Below are 23593 nucleotides of genomic sequence, written 5' to 3' on the forward strand. Positions count from 1 at the left end.
GTTGCAGTGCCTTCATTCACAATTTTCAGGAGTTATCTTTTAAACAAACGAGGCTGCGGTTTGTGAGCTGTGCAAGGCTCTTCTTCCTTACTGTATTTTTGTCTCTGATTGCCTCTTCTCTTTACCCTGACTTAACACTCTGACTTTGATCTTGTGTGGTTTCTGAGAGGAGTGGTTATGTGTTAGGACTTACCTTTCAGAATCAGTGGCTTCAAAGAGGTGCAGTATTACTTGTGCATGGGTCTCACATGTGCTCTTTTCAAACCAGCATATCTAGAAACTGTATAGGCCTTAGCCCTACTACCTCATGTAATTAATGAATGTTTACATTGACTACTGAGCCAGGCTTTATGGCTGTGTTGTGCAGGTTGTCCTGATTATCAGGTCTTTTCTCTTTCCTGAAGTGTCCTAACTGCACATTTCTGCCATGAGCAAACCAGGTAGTGATCACATACTGCTCTTTTTTTCTTGTATTTTTTACAATGCTTGCATGAGATGAAATATGTCTATGCCCTAAAGCCATTGCAGCTATTCTGTGTAGCAGACCATAGCACTTGTGGCAAAATATGCCACTTCTTGATTGTAAGGATTTGTACTTCAGCACTCATTGGGTCTCAGGAATTTTCCCATAAGAAAGAACAAGTAAATGTAAATAACAAATAAGATTTTTCACTATCTTGACACATTTTACTGGATTTAGACTCACTTTCCATAGTGTCTGTTTTATGCTTACTTTCCTCCATCTGAGAACACTCACAGCAGCAGTATAAAAATAACTTCCAAATTGAATTTTTCGGGATCCTCCTCTTTTGCTCTCTTACTGCTTCCCGCATCTCTTCTGATTTTCTGTTTCTTTCTAGTCTTCTCTATAAAAATCAAGATCTCCTTATGCTTTGCTTACCAGCTGTCAGGCGTAATGCAGTATATGCTGATGTGCTGCTGTGTTAGCTTGCTTTGCCACTGTTGGCAGCACTCTGCTGTCATGCTCAATTGAGACAGAAAGGAGTATTTCTCACTGGAAAATTAATTCATGAAAGATGACTTTTGTTTTTTGTAGTAGAATTGTTTTGAAAGACATCAAGCATACAAAGAAATATGTATTACAACAAATTAGCTCATAATGTTATAGAGGTTTAAGTGTCAAATATCAGTGAAGTAAAAAGTGAGGCCAAATGATTTTGTGAATTTACAGCCTCAAATTGCCTCGTGATTTGAGCACAAATTCCATCCACTGAGGTGACTTTCTGTATTTTTTTTCCTGACATAACTGCTTTTTAACAAAAATGAATGCAATTCCAGGCATCTGGAAATTCTGTGAGCAAAATAAGTGACTTCCTTGTGTCTGTCTGAAAGAGAAAAGCAAGGTCAGAAACATGGCAATGGATATGATCTTTTTCCTGACCTGTTCTTCTTCATCCACCCTAAAAAACACAGGAGGAAATAGAACGTCCTCTCTGTCAACTTTTTTCTCCTTTCTAGTTACGGCCTTTCTGTCCTTTTAGAAGAGTCTTTTACAGGTAATTCATCCAGCCAATGAGGCTCAGCTACAGTGGGGCTTGTGTAGGATTCAGTTGCAGTTTTGCAGTAGGTTTTCCCATCATTCTTTATACTGACTGTCCTGATTGTTGCTTTTTTAAATTTGATTGCAAAGCTGACCACGCTAACTAATTCTCTTGATGGAGTATGACAGTGTTCTGTGCTCACGAATTAGACAGACGAATGTACTGTATTGCAGTTCTGTGGTGTTTATCTGTCAGCATAGTTTTTCTCACTAGAAGTAGTGCTGTCCCAATGTTTGCACGTGGCTCAGGCTATGCTGGTTGCCAAAAGTAACCAGTTTTGGATGCTGCTGCTTTGGGGAAGGGAGGTACGTGGTGTTGCTGGATCTTATTGGCAATGAGTTGTGTCTGTTCTATATTAAAAAGACTATTTAAAATATAGTAAATGTGTCTACTTCCAGAGGGTTTTAGGCTCTGATAGCTGTATTTGTCTTAGGCTCAGATAGCTGTATTTGTCTTATACATGCTTATAAATATAGGCAAAAAACAAAATTTATGTTCAGTGAGAGCTTGATGTTTTTGGTTGGCTCAATTATCTGCATATCCTCTTCACAGCTGATTTTTCTTAGAGCGAGCTGAGCATTTGGTGGTAGGAGGTGGTGGTCTGTTCATTCTCTTGACAAAATGCCCTGCTGTAACTTCAGATGATAGCACTGCAACATCATAATAATGAATACCATGCTACTGTTGTCAAATTTACAAATGCCACTTGCTGTGAGTTATTCTTGCACCTTAGCCCGTAACCTCAAATGCCCAAAGTTTATTGATACAGTGCTTTATCATACCTGCTAGCTCAAGTTAATGACTTGCTCCAAGTAAAGGACATTCTTTGGCAATATTTCATACAGCTTTTTTGTCACTTTTTTGAGCTTCCATGCTTTAATGTATGCAGTTTAATATTAAAGATTGAGATACATGCTCATCCAGTTGAGGAGGCAGGAGAGAAGAATCAAAGCTCTTTTGTTGTCTTGACAGCTAGTAAATCACTGAGTACAGAAGAACTTTGGAGAGAACAGTTCTGAATTCTTCTGAATTACTTCTGTATGTGTGTGATTAATGTACATATGTATACATGTGTGCACATATAATAATTTGTCTATCTAAATCTTGTAATCAGTATAAAATATACAATGTAGTGTAGTTCAATTGGCTTGATTTTTTTTTTTCCTGAAAATAGATTAGGAAAAACTAAAAAATCTTTCTTGAACTTGAAATTCTCCTGTCAGCCTAATTTAAATGTAAATCTAACTTTACTTTAAAATATGCATATAAACATATATGTTTATACTATTCTTTCTTCTCTCCCTGCTTTTTCAGTAAAGATTCCTAAGGCTCAAAATTATCTTGATAATTTTTCTCTTTTTAATCCATTGACATTTAAAGAAAGGTCTTTTTCTGCAGTTGATGAGGAGGTTGTTTGACTATGCAAAGGGTGCTGACTCTGTCTAGACAGAAAACATTGCCGAATGTTCAAAGTCCTTCATAGAACAGACAAGGTTTTTTTATTTCCTGCTAACATTCAGTTTAGAGTAATTTCAGCTGTTGCTCGCAGCTTCAGATCTTCAATTTTGGGATTTGAGATGCAGTTTTTTCCCCGACTTTTGCGTTGTCCTTTTAAAGACTGCCGGAATAAGCATTCAAGATATAAATGAGTATTCTGTGTGCAATGTTTTAATATGCACAACTGTGGCTAAGAAGTGCATTGATGTGACTGGTATCCATAAATGAGGGTAATTTATCAATTGACGGGCTCAAATTCACATCAGATGTGGATAAGTAAATAGACAGTGATATGTCTCATGTTGGACTAAAAAAGAAATTTTTTTCTTACCATGTATCTTCTGGATTACATATGCATTTCTTACGTATATTTTTTAATTGGGAGGAAAGAAAAAAGAAAAAAGTTCATGCTTTTTAGAAAGAATCAATGCCACCACCAGTCAGCTGAGCCAGCAGAGAACTTGAAACTTTTAAAACAACTGAAAAAAATGTGGCTACTTTGTGAGGAAAACAGCTGGATGCAAGTTCTCCTGCAGGAAGAAAGAATTGGAATATTGTTTCAGAATTGATGATAGTTTTTACTGGTATTTCAACAGAAAACGGTGAAATAAATAATTAGCTCGTTCAGTGTTGACCTCCTTGGAGCACCAATCGTTACTACTGAAGTTTGGAAAGTAGCAGTTTGTGAGTACAGATTCATCATTGCCATTAACAGTCCCTTGTAAAAACCTTGTAAGTAAATCAGCTGTTTCAGTAGACCAAATTCAGTAGTTAACAGCTTGCTTATTTAATTTTCTTTCATTCAGCCTCTTATGTGAAACTTAAAAGCGCTCCAAACCACAACAAAAATTCAGAAGTTGAAAAGGGAAGAGATGTGCATTTATGGTTTTCTCTTTTATCATTGCAGAGGCAGTCTGTAGTTTCTGTCTCATGCTTGGCAGCCAGTCTGCAGCTAGAATAACCCTGCAAGCCCTCGTATCAGTTTTGAATTAAATGAGTATAAGTTAGTAACCTGAACTTGCAAAATAGCATTTTGGCCAATGTTTTTGACTGACAGTAATTCCAATTTAATTTTGTAGAAAGGGTTTTGTTTTGTAGAGATCATTTTTCCTTCATTTCTTCTCATATTGCTGTGCTTCCTATGCCTAGAGCTCTTTAAAGGAACTGATAAAACCTTGAATGATATTTTAAAAATTTAGCAAATGCTGTGAGTTTCAGTTAAACAAAGTACTATGATTAAAGGGTTTAAAACATACTTTTGTACTCGTTTACTATTGTTTAAATATTCTTTTGAGAACATGCATATGGATCCTGCATTTTCATTTGTAGCTGTGGTTTGTTTGAAACTTAGAGATGTATGATGCATTTTGTTGGTGAAGTATTCTGCTCCCGAATTTGATGTTCTTTGAAACATCAATTTTTTTTTTTTTTTGAAACATCTTGTTGTTTGAAATAGATAATATATGTTGCTCTGCTCTCTAATGCAGAAACATTGTGTTGTTTAAGTCATCAGCTGGATACTGATATGCACTGGCAGGAAAAGAAGAAAGAGTAAACAAACCCTCTTGCCTTTTGAGGTGGTCATATTTGAGTTATGTTGGCAGGATAGAGTGAAGAATCTTGTGCTATTAACAATCCTGATCTGCTTTGTGAACTCATAAGGCTTCTTGCCTGTGGGATTTTCGATCCATTTTTCACCAATGCTTTGTTCATTTGATACTAAACTAAGAGATTTTCATGGATTTCTGCCACTGAATTGCTGATTTATCTGCTTCTGTTGTGAAAAAACTCTACAATAATATTAACGTTCGTTTATAGTGAGCTTATTATTTTACTCAGCTACGTAAGAAGATCCTTTTGTTTCATTGTAATCAAAACAATATCACTTCTAGAATTTTGGTATCTGGGGTATACCTGAAATTCTTAAATTTCAGTAATTTCATTTAGCAAACATTTTTTTGACTTTGATAAGTCAATTCTTCATTTCTTCCCAGGCTGCCAAAGGATGTGTTGGCAACAGAACCACTTAAATATGCTGATCAGCTTCCGGTGGCTCAGATAATACACCAGGTAAGTCTTTCTATTTTGAGGAATTTCTTTGAGAATAAACAACATCTGTAATATTCTAACTGCTTTTCTAGGTCATGCAAAATCAATGAGCTCGTGCTAGAAGTATGTAAAAACAACACACTCTTGTTCAGATGACAACCATTAAATCATAAAAGGCTTATTCAGAACATGGCAATGAAATGATAACTTGCTGTATGACACAGTTGTCACTTCAGAGGTTACTGTTAAAATTGTTGTATGTACTGATGTTAAAGAAAAAAAATCCATGAATTTTGTCTAATTTGAGTATTTTCCCAAATCATATTCCTGCTCCCCAAAAAAGCAGACAAACTATAGAATCGCTGTTGTGGAATTATGAAGCGTTGAGAGGGGAAAATAATGTCCCCTTCTGAATGAGGTGCTGGCAGTATTTCTGCTTCCAACTGCAGCAGTGTCATCATACTTCCTGCTTTGCACAGGTCTTTGTTTGCTTTTTGTTTTTCACAACAGAGAACAGAGATTGAGATTTTGCCTAGATTGTGCCTACTGTGTCCTTACTTCAAATCAATGCTTTTCCATTGATTCAGACACTCTAATGAGGGAGTTGGGGCTGGAATTGAAAGGCAGGCTACGTTTTTAATTATAGCATATCTAATTTTAGTTAACTTATGGCAAGAAGGAGGAAGAGATTTCTTCTGCAGAAGATTCTATAATCCCTTCTTGCTCTTTTCTCAAAGTTCACACAGTCCATCCTGCTGATAGATGAGATGCCCAGCCTTTATTCGTATGTCTTCTGAAGCCTGATGGCTGGCTGTTAGCCACAGTGGACTCTGCGTACTGTGTGGAAAGACTGATGACTAAGTAACATCCATAAAACGTGAGACATACTGTAAAACCTGAATATTGAGGCTTTGCATCTCTGTTCTTGGTGATGTTTGAAAGAAAGCAAGAAGACCTATTCAGTTGCAGTCATTTGGAATTTTGTCTCAGAATTTTGTTTTTTGAACTTTGTAGATGCTAGGCCTGCTTCAGGGACAGGCAATTGTGATTTCCCTAATTTAGGAATTAATAGGTCAGATTACTGCTTTCTTAATAGTATCTCAACAGTGTGGAATCCTTCAAGTAATCAGGTACCCAATGAAAGATAGACCTGAAAGCTGGGGAGCATTATGATAGTCCCCCGTAGGAGATAAAAAAAATGGTGTAGTCCACCAAGTCTTTTGAGACAACAAAAACTTCCATTTAGGAAACTGGGAGATGATATTGATCAGGATAGTAATAAGCCAAATCAGCAATGTTAAATAAAGCTGTGATGTCATCCTGAGCTGGCTTGAACACATGAGAATAATCAGGAAGAAATGTCCAAATATAATTATTATTGTAGATCTTTTGAAATACCTTTGTCAGTTGGTGTTTATGAGCAGTTGTGTTGCATGCTGCAGGCAATGCTGGTTTTACCTGGAAAGAAGCACAAGCTCTATTTTAAAACTTTAAACTGTACAGGTCTTTTCTGCAAGATGTAAGCACAAGGGATTTAAAAACTTTTGGCTGAAATCTGCACCTCTGGGAGGAATATCTGATGTGTTCAGAACATGGAAGATTGGAAATCAGGACCAGTTTGTATGTCAGGAACTCCCTGGTGTTGTCAGGGCTTCAAATGACCCAACAGCCCGCAAATGTCACATTTAAAATTCTGCCTTCATGCCTGACTCTCAGCATAAATGAATTAAACAGCAGAGCAAGCAGCCAGTCAATATGTTCTGAACAGTGAGAGTGAGCAATGAAACAGTTTGGGGGTTGTTTGGAATCAGTAAATAGAAACTGCACAGAATATCTCACCTAGAGAAAAATCTCAAATAGGAAACAGAATTAACCTTTTAAGATGGTTGACCGGATGAAATGTCATAGTAATATTTTTACAACCTTGGGTGGGCAATAACCAAGGAAGGGTTCATTTAGCTACTGTGTATTATACTGCAGTAATAGAATATTACACTGTGGAAAGGCAAAAATATGCTTTTATATATTCTTGTTTGCTATAACAAATTTACCAGTAATGTAGGTCCAATCCACACAAAGCAGCAATTCAGTCCTAAAATAACTAGAAATGTCTTTGATGTAAAGAAACATAATAAAATGACCATTGTTATCATGTCAGGAATCAGACATCGTGTCCTGATTTTGTGTTGTTGCTGCCGTTTTTGAGGCACTTAGCTGTAGTCAGCTAAGGATACTCTTCACCAGTGTGCAAGTGAATTAGCATTTCTAAGTTTGTAATGTATTGCTTCGGAGGGACCTTTGATAATTGGAACATAAGGCAAGGACCATGTTCAGTTTATAAGAACAAATATTTCTGTTTTACTTTGAAAGTAAAAGAGATAGCATGAATAAAAACAGTGAATGCTGTTTGTGGTGTTAATCTTTATCTGAAGTTAATCACTGTTAATTCTGGGCCTTTTTTTCTTGTTAACTTGTCTGTATCTTACCACTAGCTAGGAATAGCAGTGAAGATTGCAAATGATTCTGTTGCATAAATCAGGATTTGTAGTTGTATTAAGTACATGTTAAAACTTCCCAAAGGGAGACAGTTATCCTAAATCCATGTAATGCCAAGGTGCGTTTTATTTATGTAGCAGCCAGCATGGCCACTAATTTTATCCAAATTCCACTGTTAATTTATGCTCTTGAACATTAGTAAGACCCTGCACAGTTTCCTTGGGAATTTACACATGACTTCTAACATACTCTTCAGTACTTAATGTCTGGTATTTTAAAAAATACTATACTGGCCAAGAGAAAGTACTTTTTTGATTTCTGATCTGTCAATTCCATAAGGAAAAATTAGATGGATTAAATCCTAAAATATGTAACGAAAGGACAACAATAATCTGATTTGGAGTTTGATCTTAAACTTTATGGTACTAGTAATTATTACTGTAGGCAGCATAAAAACAAAAGAATGAAAACCCCATAAAATTCCCGGTTCCTGTTCTCAGACAAATGTTAATGTCCAATGTAGTTAGACCACGGTCAATTAAAAAGACAGATGTGAAGAAAAGAAATTAAACAGTAGAATGAAAACAAATAGTAACATTTAAGCCATTTTTAGATGTGTACCAAAATTAGGCATTTGTAAACAAAATAAATAGTTTTCTCTATTTTGGAAGGAAAATTAAAAAAAGGAAGAACATGTGTATTTAACTGAACTTTAAAGATATATATATACCAGTTGAGGAATATAGTCAATATATACTTCAAAAATGGGAAAAGTTAAGCTTTCAGAGGAGTGCCTACCTTGGGTAGCCTTCTAAAATGAGATTCTTTGTGTACCGTAATGTGTGCAATGCAACTGCATAGGATGAGTTTATGAAAAGTAAGGCCAAAAGCTGGAGAAAAAAGAGAGCTATTCACTCTGTGTTTGACTTTAGTGAAAATAGGTCTATTGAAAGAATAAGCAAAACTGCATTTGAGAAGATTGTTTTTATATATCATTAAGGATATTCATTGCTGAGCCTCCAATTCAGCATGGCATTTTAATAAAAGTACTTAACTTCAGTGACAGTGCTCATGCTATGAATGTCACTGTGCAGTAATATATTTTGCCTAACTGAGATTTAGGATATTGAAGAGATTTAAATTGTTACAGGTGTCTTACTGATGGAAGAATGTTTTATTGATGAAAGGCATATTTCAATGGATAAATGCCAGATTTTTCTGATGTTATAATTGAAAACAAAATGAAACAGCAAATTGAGAATAGAATCAGCTTGCATACATATTTATTTTAGTCCATGGTAAAATATTAAGCAGATAAATTAATACGCTGTTAAAACAGGATGGTATTTCAGGAAACCAACCTCTTACTCTTGGCAGGGATTAAAAATTGACCTGGCTTACAGTTTCAGATTTACGTAAAATAAAGGGTTTCTGGATGCTTTCTCATGTGGGGAAATGCATGAGAAAATGTTGTGAAGATTTCCCAATGAAATTGGATGAAATTTCTTTTAGGTGGTACATGTTTGTTTTGTGACGTTTTTAACCAATGCATTACTGTAGCCTCTCTCTGTAGAAGCTTCAATGGAAAATGCCTTTTGTATCTCAGGAGATAACCATAAGAGCATGCTAGCTCTGGTGTGTTGATTGTAGAATCGGAATTGTAGGGATTGGAAGGGACCTCTAGAGATCGTTGAGTCCAGTGCCCCTGCTGAAGTAGGTTGCACAGGTGGGTGTCCAGGTGGATCTTGAATATCTCCAGAAAAGGAGACTCCACAACCTCTGTGTGCATCCTGTGCTTTTTTATTAAACATCCCAGTTGAGCAAAACATGTGAGCACCCTTTGGAACTGTACGATTAGCTTCGCTCAGTTTAGACTCAGTGGGCATTAGGAACTTGCCCCATCAAGTCCAGCTTGGGGATATTGACTGGGGTCCACAATGAGGGAAATGAGGTAAGAAATTCAAGAGAAAAGATGGGAAAGGAATATTCAGAGTTACAGACAGACAGGCTGATGGCCATCAGAGATGAGTGCACTTCTATACTGAGTCTTCCAAGAAGGTTTAAGTTTCCATAGTTTCTGGAGTTCTGTAAATATTGGCTAAAAAAATCCTTTTTGCTTGGAATTTAGTGTTTATTCACTCTTGGGACTTTGTTCTCTTCTAGTAGAGCAATGTAAATTTATTGCATTCATCAGTGTTACTACTATGTCATGCTAGTTTAATTGGGAGAGATTTTCTATAGCAACATTTGGCAGAAATTGTTGAAACAATATTAGGAGAATAGAAAGCAACATGTGTAAGTTTTTGAAGTGTTTTTGATTGCCTATAACACAACAATTTTAGCTCTGTATCGAATATATTCACAAACATGAATTTTAAGTTGTGTCTTTGAGAAATTAACCCTGATTTGAGAAATTACATGTTGATACATTGTCAGTAAAGCATAACTTTAATGTTCCGGGGTCACACTGGTGCCTTCCCCTACCCCATTGCTGCCCTTTGGCAGTTATGTTCAAGGAGAGGCCTTGCGCTTGGCCTGGTTCTGTCTGTTGGTGGACTCTTGATTCCTATTTGCACTTTATGGAGACTGTGAGGGATGTTCAGAACTGTAGTCAAGCATGCAAAGTGCTGATTAGAACAATCGTAGCACGAGTATTTATTTGTTTTTGATGTGGACAGTAATTTTGTTTTATGGATAATAATTTATTTTAAAAATTTCTAAGTACTTTGATAATTGATACTTGCTTTTTCTGGTGTCTTTACACGCTAGAGGGTTCAAAAGCACCTTGTGATACTAAGATATGTCAGTCTGGATGTGTAAAGTTTTAGACTCTGCTGTTTATATGTTCTCTGAAAATCCATCCCTGTACATATGTTTAAAAATGACTTCAAAGCATAGCTTGCTTTTATAAAAGCCTGGTCACTGTATCCAGTGGGATGCTGTCAGAGGTGAAATGTGACATTTCATCAGAAGATCCTTTTTTTGTTGTTGTTTTGGGTGTTTTTTTTTGGTTTGTTTGTTTTTGTTTTTGTTTTGTTTTGCAAGTCTTAGGACAGTCACAGGACTTCTCAGGAAAGTTTTCTTTCTGAGAACTGATTTTTGGGGAAGGTGATGATTAAAAAATCAAATTTTTCATGTTATAGATTCAAAATCCAATTTCATTTTAATGAAATATGATGTTAGCCAACACAGGGCGACCTGCAGTCTATTTCATTAGGTAGGCAAAAGCCTTGCATCGTGTTGCCTTACTCTGGGACACCTGTCTGGCTTAGGTTTTACTTTTGTGGTTTGGAGCAGCACCAGCAGCATGCTTAGAATGGTGCTGTGCTCTTAATGCTGTGCTGCTTCCTATGGCCTTTTTGGAGTACGCCAAGAGCAGCAACGTGTTCTGATGTTCATGTCTCTCTGTAGTGGACTAGAGGTGAAAAAAGATGTTTCTGATTCATGTCAGGAAAGTCTGTGGATGTCTTCTTCCTCACCAGCTGACCTGAGCTCCCTTCAGGGCTCAGCTGTTCTGACTCCATTCATGCACAGAACAAAATCCAGCTGTGTTGCACATCTTTTGTTGAACCAGCCCTTCATCTCTGGCTCTTGGAGTGTGTTGAAGTTAGAAAATAGAGTGTTCTAATACGTTGTTTTTTTTTTGCAGTAGTTTTCTTTCTCATCTATGTTAAATAAGTTTGTGAATTCTGTAACCTAGTGGTAGTTTGCCTGCATTTTACAGCTCTCATGGATGTGGTGTGAAGTGGAATCATAACTGGATGTTATCTAGTAAATAAGAACTTGCTTTTTTCCTCCAGGTGAGATACATAATATGGATTAAATTTCTCTCAGTGTTGCAATTGTTTAAATTTGTTTTGGCTTCATTTAATGCTACTTTGGATAAAACTTTCTGTTCAGAAGGAGCAAAACAAACCTGTCAGAAGCTGTTAACTGCACATGTTACTGCCACCAAAGCAGGGCACAAAGGCCTTCCTGTCAGCAGTGTGATACAAGTAGGTGCATGGATATTTACTCCCCAGTGCTGCTTCTGATGTTAAGGCTGATTTGTGCCATATGTGAGCCATGCAATGTATGTAATGTGTACCATTAAATCTAGAGTGTGTAATTATTTTAATAGTACTATTTTCTATTAATAATTTACAAAAATAAAATAATGTAATAATGTATGTAATAGTATGTATGTATGTAATGTAATGTAATAGTCCCCTATTTTCTCTGGCTCATCCCAAGAAATCACCAAACACATTCTTGACTTGGTTATAACTGCTACAGATCTTCAGTGGCAAGCATTAAACCTGCAACATTTTCAGGCAGTTCTTCATCTAGAATTACTGCAGCAGGAGTGATGATGCTCAGTATCCTCTGTGTAAGCCATTAATACACACAAGCAAGGTCGATACTCTTTTTACCCTCAGTCAGAAGTCTCATAAGTGATGTCCTAGTACTCTTGAAACAGAGCATATTTCTAAGGGTAGCATAAAGTATTTTTGTAAAAAAAATAAATATTGAATTTTTTTTTTTTTTAATGTGCTGCTGTTTTTCTCATCTGTTCTTCCTGATCACAGGATACAATGATAAGGAGTTAGCATAAATCAGTGATGGTCTGCTTTTACAGGCAAGGCTCAGCTACCTCTGTTTTGTTATGCTTTTCACCTGAACATGATGGGAAATGTTCTGGAAACTGAGACACAGTATAAAGCTGTCTCTTTTCTTCCCTCTTCCCATTAAAGGACTGCTGCAGGTGATCACTCTGCCTATTCAGAATCATTATTTTTCCGTTTCTCAACCACAGTCTTGAAGTTTTGCTTCTTTATCTCTTAATTAAATTGAAGCATTAGGTGGAATCTCTCAGTCTTTGTGACACAATAAAGATAACTATTTTGGAATTATTTTTCCTTCAGATGCTGCTTTCTAAATCTTAAAAATTTAGCAGTAATTACAAGGAAATTCATTTCCATAAGGATTGACTACCAAAATATTCATGCATGGGGAATTCTTCTTTTGTCTGCACACAACACTGCTTGTTAGAGCCAGAGAAAAAGCGTTAGTTTTTTTGTTGCTGACCGAGCATTACAGGGGAACTGAATGTAGTATTAAATTCTTCCAATTATGGCTGAATACAATGGATTGAATGAGCAAATGCACTGAAAGGTAGCTTGCGTGAGGCACCTAGCAGTCAGTTGTGGGGTTCTTGCTTTTAACTGTTTCCTGGTAGAAATACAGCATTGAACATTTTCTGTATGCCAGGGAAGGGTGGCTTTGCCATGCATGACCTGTCCCAGCTGCTCAGAAGCACTGGAGATTGAGGGTGGTTGTTTTTTTTTTCTTGCTATAAGTATTGCAAGACATGTTTCAGCCTGGCTTGACTACAGAGTTTCTGAGGCCATCTAAAATAGATGGTATAAGCCAAAACTGGTAAAGTATACATATATTGCTTGAAAATGTTTGTCTATATTTCTCATGAGTAGGTGAGAGAGAAACTAATTGTTACTCTGGAAAGTAGGTATGGGAATTAATTAGAGACCTTTGTACATATTATGGGAGTGCTCAGCTTGTGCTTGAGAATAGTGATAATATGAGGCATTATGTGTGAATGTGGTGTCATTCATTTAATGTATAGGGCTTATGAAATATCATTTTCATATGACCAGCATGCAGAACTGTCAGATGTACTGTTAAAAATATATGAGAAGATACCCAGGGACTCAAGTAGCTGTAATTGTTAGAGGTGCCATGTTGGAGCTGCAGCTTCTTTAAGACATAATTTCTGAAATAATTTACTTGTAAAGCATTACCTAAGATTTAAAATGAAGGAAGAGGTTCAAGAAGTGACTGTAACATGTCAGGCTTCAGAGAGTGCTATGTGTCTTCGTGGTTTATTCATCTGAACTACAGGTGACTGCATCTGGAGGGTCATTAGTAGCTGTATGACCATAAGCTCTAAGAACTGTTATATTTCCTTATGTGCCTGATTCAGACAGAAAATATGTAAGCTGTTTTTCTGTATGTGTTTCATGATCCTATATGCACAAACCTTTTAATATATTATATCAATCTTTATACATTTTATCTTGGCTTTTGTCTTGATCGTGCCATGATCACCTTTTATTGCACTTTACAGCCTGCCCACAGTCATGATTTTAAGACAGTGGTTATTGTTTATACTGTGCTGTAAATATGCTTAGAGCTTTACAGAAAGAGACAGGTTCTAAATTGCTTACAGCTTAAAGTAAACTTCATATAGCATGTTGGCAACAAGCAAAATAAAGTTAACAGTGAGAGATTTTATTTGTATAAAGCCATGAAGGACTGTTATGTTAATCTGTCCTGACTTTCTGCACAAAGTGCATCAATGCTTTGTTTGTATGCTCCCCTTGTTGACCTATATTAAGGTCAGGAAGAATGACAAAAAGAGCGAGCGAGTTGTTAGATGTTTAATCAAAATACCTTAATTATAGCGGGAATATAAATTAGGAGGACAGTAACTACACCTTAGTACATGTTTGGGATTATTGTGAGGTATGCATGATATTGCAGCTGTTAGGAAGGAGCAGTGTGTGTGTGTGTGTGTGTGTGTGTGTGTGTGTCCAGGAGTTTCAGTTGTTAGCGTCATGTGAATTGAGGACTGCTACAGATAAATATCAATACCTATCCTGCTCTGTTTTGGGCAGCTGATATTAGAACTGCTGCTGTTGCTGACAATGTAGGGAAGTTATTTTTTTTTTTAATGTGATTTTTCTGTGATTTGAGTCTCTTTACCCACCTTTGTGCTTGTAATAAGCTTGGGCAACATCAGAGCTTTCTTAGAAAAATTCTCTCTGAAAATTGCTTTCAGTCGCAGTGTTACAGTCCTCTGTTAAGAAAAATTTACATTTTTCACCATTCATTGCATCCATGTGATTTATTTTTTTCTTTTCTCTTTGGTTATGCACTGATCTCCATTCATTATCATTGGATCATTGGTCATTCATAAGCCCGGATTCTTAGATGTTCGTCTCTTTTTGGGTCTATCTGCACTAGGTTCCATTTATTTGGTATTCCTGCAAATATTGGGAAAGTGAATACTATTTAGGTCACTGTGGAGTGTTGTCTCCAGTGGGGATAACTGAATAGGTTTTCAGTGCATAATGGTATGCAAATAATATACTTCTGACTCACATGGGAATAGGCTAAATATATGCACAGGCTTTCTGTGACCTTAATAGATTTGTAGGCATCATAACACACCATGTGCTGCTGCAGTGTAGCATCTGATGTACAAATATATGAACTGTGGTGGAGGGTAAAGAAAATTATGAAATAACTCTGTAAATTTAGTGTGTGATCCACACACCTTATTGTATCTGGAAATGCATGCCAGCAATATATTAGATTTACTTTGTAACATAAGCAGTGAGCATAATAATAATCACTGGTAATAAAACAGAAAGTTCTTATGCTTAGAACACACTAATTCGTTATGCTGATAAAGCTTCTTCATGCGTGATAAGATGAAACTGAAAACATGTAGGAAAATGATAAGTAAGGTGTTCCATTAGGTGGCTTTTTACATTTATGATGTTCACAAGGAAAAATAACTTTTATAAGTCTTTCTTTGTTTTAGTTTATTTTTTATTCCTGGTTCTAGAGCAACTCAGGAAACAGATGCTGCTTTAAGAAAGCTTTCTTTTAGGGAAGCTTTCTGTGCAAGAGAATTCATTCTTCCTAAAACTTCATTTCACTTAAATTAACTTGTATTTCCACTGAGGATGGCTTATATTAAGCACAAAGGGAGGCTTAGCGGTTTAGACTTCCATCAAATAAACTGCATAACTAAAAAGAGGAGATGCCAAGCCTCATACTCTTGTGCTTGAAAGTATTGTGTTCCTGCTTGTGGGAACTTGAGATTAGTAAAATTATAAAGGCTTTGCATTAAGAACAGGGAGATAGAATTAATTTTTGCTTAAGCAGGGAAGTGTCAAAAGCCTATTATGGTAATTTTTCAATTTTGTCTTAACTGTTCACACATTTTAAAATAGTTGTACAATTGAGTAGAGACATAATTGATGTGTTGTGGTTTCTTTTTTATTTCTTGTCCTTGGGCCATCATAAAACATAGCTGAGGTGCACTTAGAGGCTTGGGAGAAGTAGGTGTGCTAATTAAGTAGTTGACAGTTTTCATATCGTAGTGAGAAAATTTGCCTAACGGATTGAAATAGTTTTATAAGAGTGGTTCCCCTATTCTAAATTACGTCCAAGTACAAAATACTGATATTAGATGAAGACAGCTAAGCCACAAAAAAATTAAGTGTGAACATATAATTCCTAGCACTGGAATTTTGGGGTTGTAGAAACTGTCATGCTCATTAGCATCATGGTCAGCAGCAGCAATAAAGATTTGTATGAAAAAATGTTACTTTAATAACTTGATTCATTGCCTTTTAATATAAGCATTGATTCTATTAAAGATGCTGAAAATATCAAAGAATGCAGAGCTATTGCACTTATTTTGTTAATTATTATGGAATTTAATTATCAATCTTGTCTGTATCGTAACACGTAATGGTACAGCTAATGGTATTGACTATGTTGAAAAGAGTGTTTTGTAGCTGAGAATGTGCTCTATTGAATTGTGTTATTGCACTCTTTGCATCAGTTGTAGTTTCCATGGAAATAAATAGGAGGCAGTATTTCCAGAGCAGCCTCTGTAGATGAAGCCCTGCACAATTCCTCTTCACTCTGCAGCCCAGGCAAGGCAAAAGGTGGAGGAGGGGACCTTGTTAGATCCACAGGCAAAGGGCAAAGTATTTGTTAAAACAATTGCTTACTCTCGGTGGCGCGGGGTATAAAAATACTGTTAGTGTGCTTTTGGTGGAGGCGTGTGCAATTTGAGCCTAAGACTACATTCTGTGCTTTGTTTTACCTGTCACTAAAAAGGTGCAGGATCAGAACATTTCTATAGGAAACGGATTACTGAAGTTACAGTGGGTTGTCCAAGATGCAAAGTTTAATTTCAGTGTTCTGGTGTCAGTTCAGTGCTCTGTAATGCTTCGGTTTCTCACATAACTTTGTTTGGTTTTTTTAATCATTACATTTTACTGTTTACACATGGAAGTTTCTCTGCTAGACAGTGTTTATTTCAGTGAATAGTGAAATTAACAGTAATAGTTTTCCATTTTTTTCATTCTATCGGCTATATTTCTTCTGAATGCATGCAGGATAAGAAGTAGCTGTTAGAATAAACTTACACTGGTAAGGACAGAATAGAATGTTATCAATTTTAGCTTGACATATTTTGTGGAGCTGCCTGTGATGGTGGATACTTTGCTGAACATTTTTCCTCAGGTGATGGCACTGTTAGCTACAAATATATTCACACATTTATCCCATTTAACCATGTAACTCAGTGAGGTGTTGTTGGTGATACTTTGTGTTAAGTTAATTATAGTTTGTTTACCCCTCAGTAGCGTGCTGCGAGGAGCATGGCAGTGTAGCTCACAAGCTCTTGACAGGACTGATGAATGGCTGGAGATAGAGATATTGGCAGGCTGCTCTTTGGTGCTCTGTCTGGAATTGTTTTCCTAAATAATTCAGAGAGTTGAAATTTGATGAAATAATTTCCATTTTAAGAATGGGTGGAAGGGGTAAATGAATGAAGACTCCAGGAATGGGAGAGCTCTGATTATATTGTTGAGCAGATAGGACAGCATCCTGTCTCGTTGTTCTCCTGGAAATCCTGTATGTGTGTGTGTGCGGTTCAGTTTCGTGCAGGCAGACACTTCTGTCGTGCTTTACCTGCCCTCAGCCGCTCTGCTCCCAGCACCCTTTCCCTACATGTTGTCTCTTGTGACTCAGAGTTCCTGGAGAAACCCAGCTCCAGCGGAGGGACGCTTTGAGCTAGAGAGGGATCTCGTGTTTTCAGAAGGATTGCGTGCAAAGACTTCTGAAAGTCCATCTACGAATAAAGGGCTGTCAGACCATTAGTACTTACATGGGACTGAGTGACAGCGTGGCACCAGTAGGGCAATAACCAGTGGTTAATTTAGGTGGGAGGAAGCTAAAGGGGAACTGGTTTGCTGTTAGATATGAAGATCTGTGGTTTCATCTTTTTAAAGGACTCACCTTTCAGATCAGTGCTGGTATTGCACGTACTGATGGGTTTATCTGTGGGGGTACGTGCTCAGCTATACTCACTCATTCATTCTTCCAGAAAGATGGACTGTTGAGCCCCAGGTCGCATCTGACTGATGAACTGGTGTCATGCAAATGATATGGGGGAACAGGAACACTGAATATTTATGACACCATAAATCTGCCATTCTTTCTCAATGGCAGCTGCCAACAAAAACTCTTTACAGGAATGAATCTGCTCTCAGGGTCTCTTTGTTATTTGACACATGAGGTGTAACATAAATGGCTTTCTGTTGTAGTCTAATTATGTGCAACCACGAGGTAAGTTCCTGTATTGCTTCCATGTTTTATGATTTGTTTTCAAGGCTGTATAGCAGCTAGAACTGCCAAAAGTTTTGAGTTGATATTTCAGAAGAGTTCTTACTCCTTTAGCTTTTTTTTTTTTCCTTCTGCTCACAGGGAGAGTATATGCAACATAAACTTGGGTGAGAATACTTGTCTGGCACATGAGTGCAAAAGCACTACAGACAACAATTGCTTTTAAAAGCAGGGTTGTGATGGGAAACAGATCTATCAGCAGCTGTGGTACCCTGATTTCTCACTGAAAATGAAAACGTGTGGCAGTAGAAACACATCTATGTTCGATCTTGCTGATATAAATGTGTGGGCAGTGTTTGCCTCAGTCCTTCTTCCCCTATCCATTTTTTTCTCATGCCTACCTCTTAACTATAATGCAGTTTTGAGTTGTGCAAGCCACAGCTAGAAAAACCTGCACAGGTATAATGTCACACAGAGCTCATGGCAAAGGAGAACTTTCAAAATTATAGTTGTAGAGATCCCAGAGACATTTAAAAAATGAGCAGTGAAAAGTACGCTAATAGAGAATATTGATTTGGATTTCAGTTTCTTTAAATGTAGCTGTTAAGGTGTTTGATTAGATTTTGGACTCAGTATGACATATTGAGTATAAGATCTAATGTTGTCTAACATCTGTTGTTAATATTGCCTGCCACCTGGAAATGAATGAGGAGTTACTCGTGTTATATCCAGGAAGAAAAAAGCATGGTTAGAACTGTCACTGCTACTTTGACAGCAATTGATGAACATCATGGTTTCTCCATATAAACAGATAAAACTTCATTTGAATGTGAGTGATCAAAATTCTGCTTCATAATGGAAGTTTTGAGGCATGCAATTAATTTTATGAGATTAAAGAAAAGAAAAAAACTGCTTCAGAATCCATTGATTTACAGGTACTTAGAAGGGTTCACCTTGAGGCAGTGACACCATGGGAAATCCAGGTGGAGCTCCCCGGCAGGAGGCAGGGCTGCCCGGTGTGCATCTCCCAGATGGGGAAGGGTGAGGCCTCTTCTCTGTTGAGCTGGGTTATTGGTTCTGGTTCTGCTCCCACTGGCTTTGAGTTGCTGTAGCAACAACATCTGCCCTGTAAAAGACTTTGAGGTAAATCTTCGCTAGGGGAAAGTGGGCAGTGTATGCTGCTCCAAAAATGGAGTTGTGAGAGTGGGTTGGCACACTTTACACCTTTCTAGCAAATATAAATACAAGATAACTTTGACCCAAGAGCAGCCTCTGCAGACCCTTTTCACAACTTTTGTTTTTTTGCAACAGCCTTTTCTGTCTGCTTAACCCAACATTTGGGTTGCAGCAGGTGAGTCACTTTTACATCTGATTGTTTTTGGAGGTCCTGGCCATGGAGCTGCAGCCACTAGTGCACAATCCCTAGTTTCTCACCTCCAGTCAAGAAAGTTTATCACCATGTGCTGAATGTCTTTAGTCTTGTTTTTGCTAATAATCTTCTTCTTGTTTAAATTAATTACAAACATTTTTGAGAAGGATGCTTCTTGAAGTAATGGTGGCCAACTTTTAATATCAAGTCTGTCTAATTACTCTGCTTATCTTCTATTTTTGCATGTTTCAGTTGGCATGAAGCTCAATGTTTGCAAATTTATTTCATATATCTGATGTGGATTTAAGTGCTCTTTTATGAAAATTATGATCGTGGCTTCCTAGAAGTATATTGAATGAATGCGAATTTAAATATAATTTGCTTAGTAGGTCTTAAATAGATGTGATTTTATACATATATATATATATATATATATATATATATATATATATATATATAATCTCCATCTTTCAGTGTATGTATGCTTCTAAGTGTCATAATGGCACTTGTAACTGAGCAGGTAAGAGCTCAGCCCTCTTACCTCAGCAGAGTTAAGAGTTCTGCAGTGCTAGTCTGCCAAAGATAGATGTGAATCATTACAGCTGTCAGTGCAGAGCTGTGTTTGTTGGCTTTGGTTGTATCAAATCACACATCTTGGTTTGGAGGGCCCTTTAGCACAATCCCTGTTTGCCAGGCATTGTTCGTATGAGCGCTGGCTTGTCTGGAATTGAGCTGCACTGGGTCTCAGGTGCTGGGAAGGCTCCCTTTGATTATAAGAAGTATATTATGTGTTGTGTCAGAGGTTGGAAGATTAATGAATAACTGTTAAACCACCAAAAACACTTTAAAGTGCTATATAATGCTGAGAGATAACACTCAAAGTAGAAAATAGCAAATGAGCAGCCATTTTTGAAGTAGAGGATCATTTCTAATAAGCCCTACAGATTACATATTTTAGAAGGAAATGAAAACTACAGTATTTGTTTTATGGTGACTGTAAAATTTTCGAAGTACATATTTAAAGTGCAGATGTTGGTAAAACTCATGTTGTCCATGAGTTTTTGTTGATGAATGAACTTTCTTCACCATTTTATTAACACTAGAGATATCAGTAATCGTGGCACTGTGGTTAATAAATACAAACCAGGAGATTAGACAAAAGGCTTTAAAATATTTTGCAGATTAACAGGAACTGCTTGTGTTGGAGTTCTGTTATGACTGTAATCTTGCTATGGGCACAAAAGAGGATTAAACTATTTCTAGATGGCTGGAATTATTTGATTTCCCCCACCCCACTGTGGGGATCACAAATCAAAATGGTAACCAATAAATTAGAAGTGCATACTTACACAAAAAGCTCTGAGGATATGTTTTGTGCTGTGATTTAATTGTGATGCATGTAAATTTGTTCTGAAATTAAACTTTGTCGTGTGTTTGCGTACAAGAATTATACAATGATTGTGTGGTCTGAAATTTTAAATTGGAAGCAAACCTGAATTTGTATGGAGCGTCTCTGAGAAATACATGAAGGGCTCTTGGCATGGTGTGCTGTGTGGTGGAATTTGGCTCCTCCATATCCTTCGGCCTGAGATCAGTTTTTTTCCTGAGTCGAGAAGCAGGTGAACTGTTTCAGCCCCAGGTCTGAGGTCAGCCTTGGATTTCAAAGACCTTTTTTTCCAGATTTCAGTAATGGTCTGTAAATCAGACCATAACATAAAATTAGGTATCTTCATTGTAGTATTGTAATGTGAAAGAAATAGAAATACTCATTCAAATGAGAATGACTTTTAAATCTGCACCCTAAAATATATAGCATTTACCCCAATGACCTGATAATGATGCAGGACACTGCACTGGCAAACAGCACACGTGATTTACTTCCTGCTGCTGCCTGCTGACCTCCAAGACTGGCAGAGGTGGAGAAATCTACAGAGAGATACGCACAGAGCTTCCCCTAGTAGCTGCTGCTCCTGCCAGAAAGCCCCAGGATCCAAGGTGGTGTTTTGTATCACCAAAACTGGGCTTAGGACACTTTGAAACTCCGGTTTCTCTCTTACATACAGAACAAGCTGTTGACATAGACAGAAGCGTTGGCCTGTCCTTTTCTTGTCTGGAAATGGCTTCATTCCTGCCTGTAATACTGCTGTGTTTATACCGTGTGCATTGCTTTATCTACTGCTGCCATCCAAATAGGAGTTCTGAGTTTAACTTTTCTATACAGTATTTAACTTGGAACACTGATACAAAGTTGAGTTCTCCTGGAAGTGGACCACAGGTTAGATCATAATGGTATTTATCCAAGTGTTTTCCATGCGGTGTTTTAAATCTTATTTCTGTTCTGATCTAACATTATAAATTTAAACCATTCTTAATTTAATTACTACTTCAGATCTAACGCTTTTTATTTCTTAAATAAAACTAATTTTAATTGCAATAGTAAGTACTGTATGTTTTACAAAACACTTTCAATGAAAATCTTGGATACTTTCCATTATGGTCCCTGCAGACCCATCCAGTTTGAAAATGCACTGTTTTATCCTCTCCTCAATTACAGTACTTGGAGCAACTTCCTGTTAACTGTTTCTTAAGTTCTCAGAATAATGAATCCAGCAGAACTAAAGAGAGTGCAGCAGAAAACTGTTCACAGGAGGAAGCTTGCTGTTGCTTAGCTACCTATCTTCTTAATTTGGAATCTCCAGCAATTCAGTAACGACTGGCCCTTAAGCTGTTGACCGTATTTGTTCGTGAGGCATTGTGCCATTTCTGTGTGCATTTCACCTGTGTGTTACAGCTGTTATTGTGGGGAGGAAGGGGGCGTTTTAATGGGGTTGTATTGTAGCAGAAATCACAAAACCTAATAAATATAAGCAGTGCTTAGCAAAGTTCTTATGTGGGTACTGTTACACTGAAATTCAGAATAACCTGAGTCAGTGCTGCTCGAGAGAAGTTCCAAATAAGAGAAAATTATGCAGAAATTTGAAGTAGTAAAACCTGCAGTCTTCTAGTAATACACATTTTCACATCAATTTAGGCATAGTAAAGGTACGTAATTAGTTGCAAATCAAAATACTGCAGCACTTAATATTTTTTGTCCATTTAGCATTTTATTGTGAGTGAAAAAATGTCTGACTTTCAAAAATTTGCCTTACAGAGAAATTTGCTAGAATAAGATGCTGAATTAGGCCATGTTCATATGTTAAATATTGATTTATTATTGTAATTTAAGAATCTAGAAGAAAGTCTGTATTCACTTATGCTTTCTAATTCATGCATAGCGACAGTTTATCTAGGGATTGCTTATGGCTGCAGTACTGGTATTCCTCCAGCTCTTGCAGGTATGCTTTAATGGTTTAGACATGAATCTGTGTAACCCCTTTTCAGGTGTTCATAAGGTTTTGATGTCTGCTTGTTGCTAATGGAAAGTACTGGCATATTTCGATATAATTTTGTGCTCAATTAACCTCGCTATTGACTTACAGATGTACAACAGAGTTGCATTTCTTTGCCCTTTTATTGTGGTTAAGTATTTACATGCAGTTACCAGTCTTCAAGTCTGTAAAAACTTTTTTGTTCAGGTAATTTATTTTTAAGATGACCAAGCTCTTGTATAGCTTCAGATGCTTCTTGGGGTACTTTCATGTTTTAAACAGTAACATATCCTTCATGATTTAGCACTGCATCACATGGCTTTAAGCTGATTATTTCTATGCCCTTGATATCCCCGTGTAGAGACATGACTGCAGTAGCCTTTGTTTCCTTGTGGAATTTCCTGGAGCAGCCTTCAGCACATGGTGTGACAGAATGTAAAACCATACCCATAGATCACCTTATAAATATTTATTCATATAAATTCTTTAAAGAAATTAAATTATGTGATCTATACAAAATAGGAGAGAGAGGCTTTTAGTGTCACTGACTGCAAATTGAAGTCATTTGTCTAGAAGGGTCAGGTGCCACTTTGTGGTAAGGAATTTGTCTGAGATCCAAGAGAGGGAAGATTGATAGTACAAAGAGATTGATGAAACGGGCACTGCAATATGCATATGGAGTTATGGGTTAATTAGGAGGATTTGAACAAGAAAGTTCCTCTGTGTGGAGAAGTGTCGTGTGCTGTTACCTGCAGCAGTGAGGTGTGCTGGCAGCCTGTTTGAACATTCAGAGTTGATTTCCTGAGATCTCTGTGTGGAGA

At 37.1% G+C, this 23593-nt stretch overlaps 1 protein-coding gene across 1 annotated transcript in view; it reads left to right on the forward strand.

The window, feature by feature from the left end:
- Positions 1 to 23593, forward strand: part of PIGK (phosphatidylinositol glycan anchor biosynthesis class K) — a 64188-nt gene that overhangs the window by 38117 nt on the left and 2478 nt on the right. The window contains exon 10 of the mRNA XM_042819579.1: positions 5054 to 5129. Within this exon, the coding sequence (XP_042675513.1) occupies positions 5054 to 5129 (76 nt within the window). The remainder of the gene's footprint in view (positions 1 to 5053; positions 5130 to 23593) is intronic.

Source organism: Centrocercus urophasianus, unplaced genomic scaffold, assembly GCF_019232065.1.
Source record: "Centrocercus urophasianus isolate 14NV4802_14NV808 unplaced genomic scaffold, USGS_Curo_1.0 seq_18, whole genome shotgun sequence".
NCBI classification, from domain to species: domain Eukaryota; kingdom Metazoa; phylum Chordata; class Aves; order Galliformes; family Phasianidae; genus Centrocercus; species Centrocercus urophasianus.